At 38.3% G+C, this 3,337-nt stretch overlaps 1 protein-coding gene across 1 annotated transcript in view; it reads right to left on the reverse strand.

Annotated features, from left to right (window-relative positions):
• Positions 1–3,337, reverse strand: part of TNIP3 (TNFAIP3 interacting protein 3) — a 43,000-nt gene that overhangs the window by 26,794 nt on the left and 12,869 nt on the right. The window contains 2 exon segments of the mRNA XM_010575609.1: positions 898–963; positions 2,103–2,192. Coding sequence (XP_010573911.1) covers positions 898–963; positions 2,103–2,192 — 156 coding nt within the window.

Below are 3,337 nucleotides of genomic sequence, written 5' to 3' on the forward strand. Positions count from 1 at the left end.
TTTATCTCTTCTTTGGGGGGGGGGGGGGGGGGGGAATAAATCAAAGAAATTATCCAGATCTCAGAAAAGCTTGCTGGAAAATATTAGAGAAAAAATTTCCTGATAAGCACATGAGGTCACTCTGCAAACTTCCTTTTCATAGAAGGAAACAGGAGATGAGAAGTGTCAGTCAATGAACCAACTTGGTTTTGGGAATAATTGTAAGTAGCCACCTTCACTAGGCAGCTGATTATAATGTCTGCGGCAAAGATGCCACACAGCCACAAGCAAGGAATGAAAGCTATGCCAATGGGATCTTAACAAAAAAAAAAAAAAGACATAAAAAGGATTTATTTACAATTTATTTTTTTAAATGAAGAGATATTGTACAGAGTAGTTTCTTAAAAGCAAGAAAGTATCTCTGCTTAAGGAAGGCAGCATTCATGGAGGACTTATCTAAGAGCTCCCCCATTACGGGGAGCCCCAGAGAGCTTCCGGGTTTCACAAGCCAGCCACAAGAGATGGGACAAGAACCAACATACATGTAATGGTGCAGATCAGTGGCTGGGCACACCAGGCACTGCAGGCTAATTTTCAGTGAAATGTGCTCTGAAGGACAAGCAATTTTTATTACCTTGTGGAGGGCATGAAGATCTCTGCTGTCATGTCCATCCTGGTTCCTACTATTTGAGAGATGCCCTGCTTCTCTAGTTATTTTGTCCTACTGAAGATTGCACACACATTAGCTTCACTTCTATGTGATGAAGCTTTTTTAATTTGTGAGCTAAAGACAAAGTAAACATAATGCCTTTCCCCCCTAAGATATTTACTGTAGCTATGGCTGGTTGGTATTTAAGCACAGACTTAACTATCAGCAGGTGGCACACATAATCCAATAGAAGTAGTCGACATTGTTACCTGTTTTTCATAAAGCTGTTTCATACTTCTAAATTGATGATCCCATTGTTTGTTCACCTCCAGCAGCTGTAATTATCAGGAAGTCACAGTAAATAACCCTTATTTCAACATTGTCAATAAATAAAAAATAGACTGGCATTCTAACCCTCCAGTAACGAGTGTTCACAACCTCCTCATTATCTGGCCAGTTCATTTCAGGAAAAGCAAGTTAAAGGTTTGGCAAGCTTTACAGCCCATCTGCCAGTGCTTTGGTATTTCAATTAAAGTACATGAACGTTCAGGAAGTAAAATTCAGGAAACATGCAAATACACAATAAGCTACAGGTGAATAATTTGTGACACCATACAAATCCCAAGCTGCAACTCCTAAACTGCCACGGACTTTCTTGTTAGTTTGCTTTAAGTTCCATAAACATATTTCCAATCAGAAGGTCTCTACTTCAAACAAGTAAATTGAAGACTCCTATTGACTGCAATTACTACTGGGTTCAAACCCCACTTACGTTTCTCAGTACCACTAAACCGAGAAAGTGTACACATGCAGGATGGGAAGATCAGCTAACACCATGTATGTAAGTGGTAGGATTGAAGTCAGCGTGCGTATGTTTTTATTGGAGAAAGCCAAACAGGTCCCTCTGAAGCATTTTGCTTTGCAGGATACAGGGTCACACTTTAGGATGCTCAGCAAAAGAATGGCTTCCAGTTTGCTGCTACCAGTGACCAAGACAACACTGGCTACTACTCATAGTGGTTCCTTGGCCCTTACAGTAGTGATCATTAAGAAAATTTGCCCTTTGTACCATATAAATCTCTGCTCTTCTAGATTCATAGCCGCGTTACAGTAAGTCATCATTTGTTCTAAGGAACAGTTTTTCAAATATAACTCTGCCTAGCTTGGCAGAGAGAAGTAGGACTATAGGAACTAGTTTAAATATAATTTTAAGTGCTTTCACACTTCGGGCTGTGAAGAAATGCAAAGCAGAAAGTGTCCACATAGAAATTGTCTTGCATGAGCACGGGATGAGATTCCCACAGAAAAACATAGGCCTTGATGGACTGGCAGGTAAAAGCAACTGCAGTATAAACACAGTGTAAGTAACAGTGATAACACACTCAGTGATTTCCTGCCCCGGGCATATTATTGATACTGCAATGTCTGTCTTAAAGGTTATATCTGTAAAAGTTAAGGGTAAACTTAAGATTACCTCTCGTCTCTGTCTTTCCAGTGAGAGGATCTGTTGTTCCGGAGAATTGGCTGATATATTCTTCTTTTTGGTCAGTAATACATGCCTTGACTGGAGGACAGAAATGTTCAAAAACGAATGCTTTCAGTATCCTCTCTTCAAGTCAAGATTATCATATAAAACTCCCATCCACCCTGCCATGTGCAGGTAAAGAAACTGAAACAGCAACACTTTCTTACATTGCATTTGTATTTCAGTACCTTTTCACCTGCTGACAGAAGATTCTGAAGTGTACATCTGCCTTAACCCTGCTTAGTCTATGTTTTAATTGAAGCATTGTGCAAATGGACACTGAAATAAACAAAATCATATTTGTACCATCTGAGACACAGAACACAAAATAGCATTTTAATTATCTTACAGATGGTAATAGAAACAAGTAGTACAAGCCACAAAATTTGAGCATAAGTTGAAGTGGACATAAGTAATTACCTTCATTTACAAGAAATAGAATAATTAGTAGTATTGCTGCTGGTAAGTGCTTGCAGGCCCAAGGCAATAAACTTCAGCACAATGGGTTCAAAACAAGAAATACAGAAAATGAATAGGCCATTTGGAGAAATTAGGAAATCAGTCTGCAATTGTTCCATTTTTTTGAAGTGTGGAGTTTTGCCCATGCAGGACAACAGCAGCTAAACCCTCATTTTTATAATGGGAATGTCATAGATCATAATTTCCAAGAAGTTTCTATGGATTTTCATGAAATTAAACATGTGATCTATTAGAGATATATAGAGATATATATCAAGAGAACTGTACTGAAAAAAAGATACATACTCATAAAGATAAAACATATTATGTTCAGATAACTGGTCAGGGATTTATTTTTTTTTTTTCCTCCCTAAATTCTCAACCAATATATGAGAAACCACAATAAAAGTGCAAGCACTTCTGATGTCTTAAATCTCCTGAAATACATTTATTTTCTTCAGGTACAGAATTTAATGCCAAATACCAATGAAGAAGATCAAAGAATAGTTTTGGTGTGTCTTTTCACAGGCAAAAATCCTGACCACGTATTTGCTCCATGGCCAGTCCTGCTGAGCTCTAATGTGGAGCACTTGACTTCCATGCCAGAAAACACTTAATCCCTCTTCCTGTAGAAGTTCATTGACATGTTTAACTTCAAGTATCTGAAGCAATCACCTGACAGTCAATGGTAAATTAAAATGACCAGATACTTTAAGGGGGGGGGG

Source organism: Haliaeetus leucocephalus, unplaced genomic scaffold (assembly GCF_000737465.1).
Source record: "Haliaeetus leucocephalus isolate CR32 unplaced genomic scaffold, Haliaeetus_leucocephalus-4.0 Scaffold484, whole genome shotgun sequence".
Classification (NCBI taxonomy): domain Eukaryota; kingdom Metazoa; phylum Chordata; class Aves; order Accipitriformes; family Accipitridae; genus Haliaeetus; species Haliaeetus leucocephalus.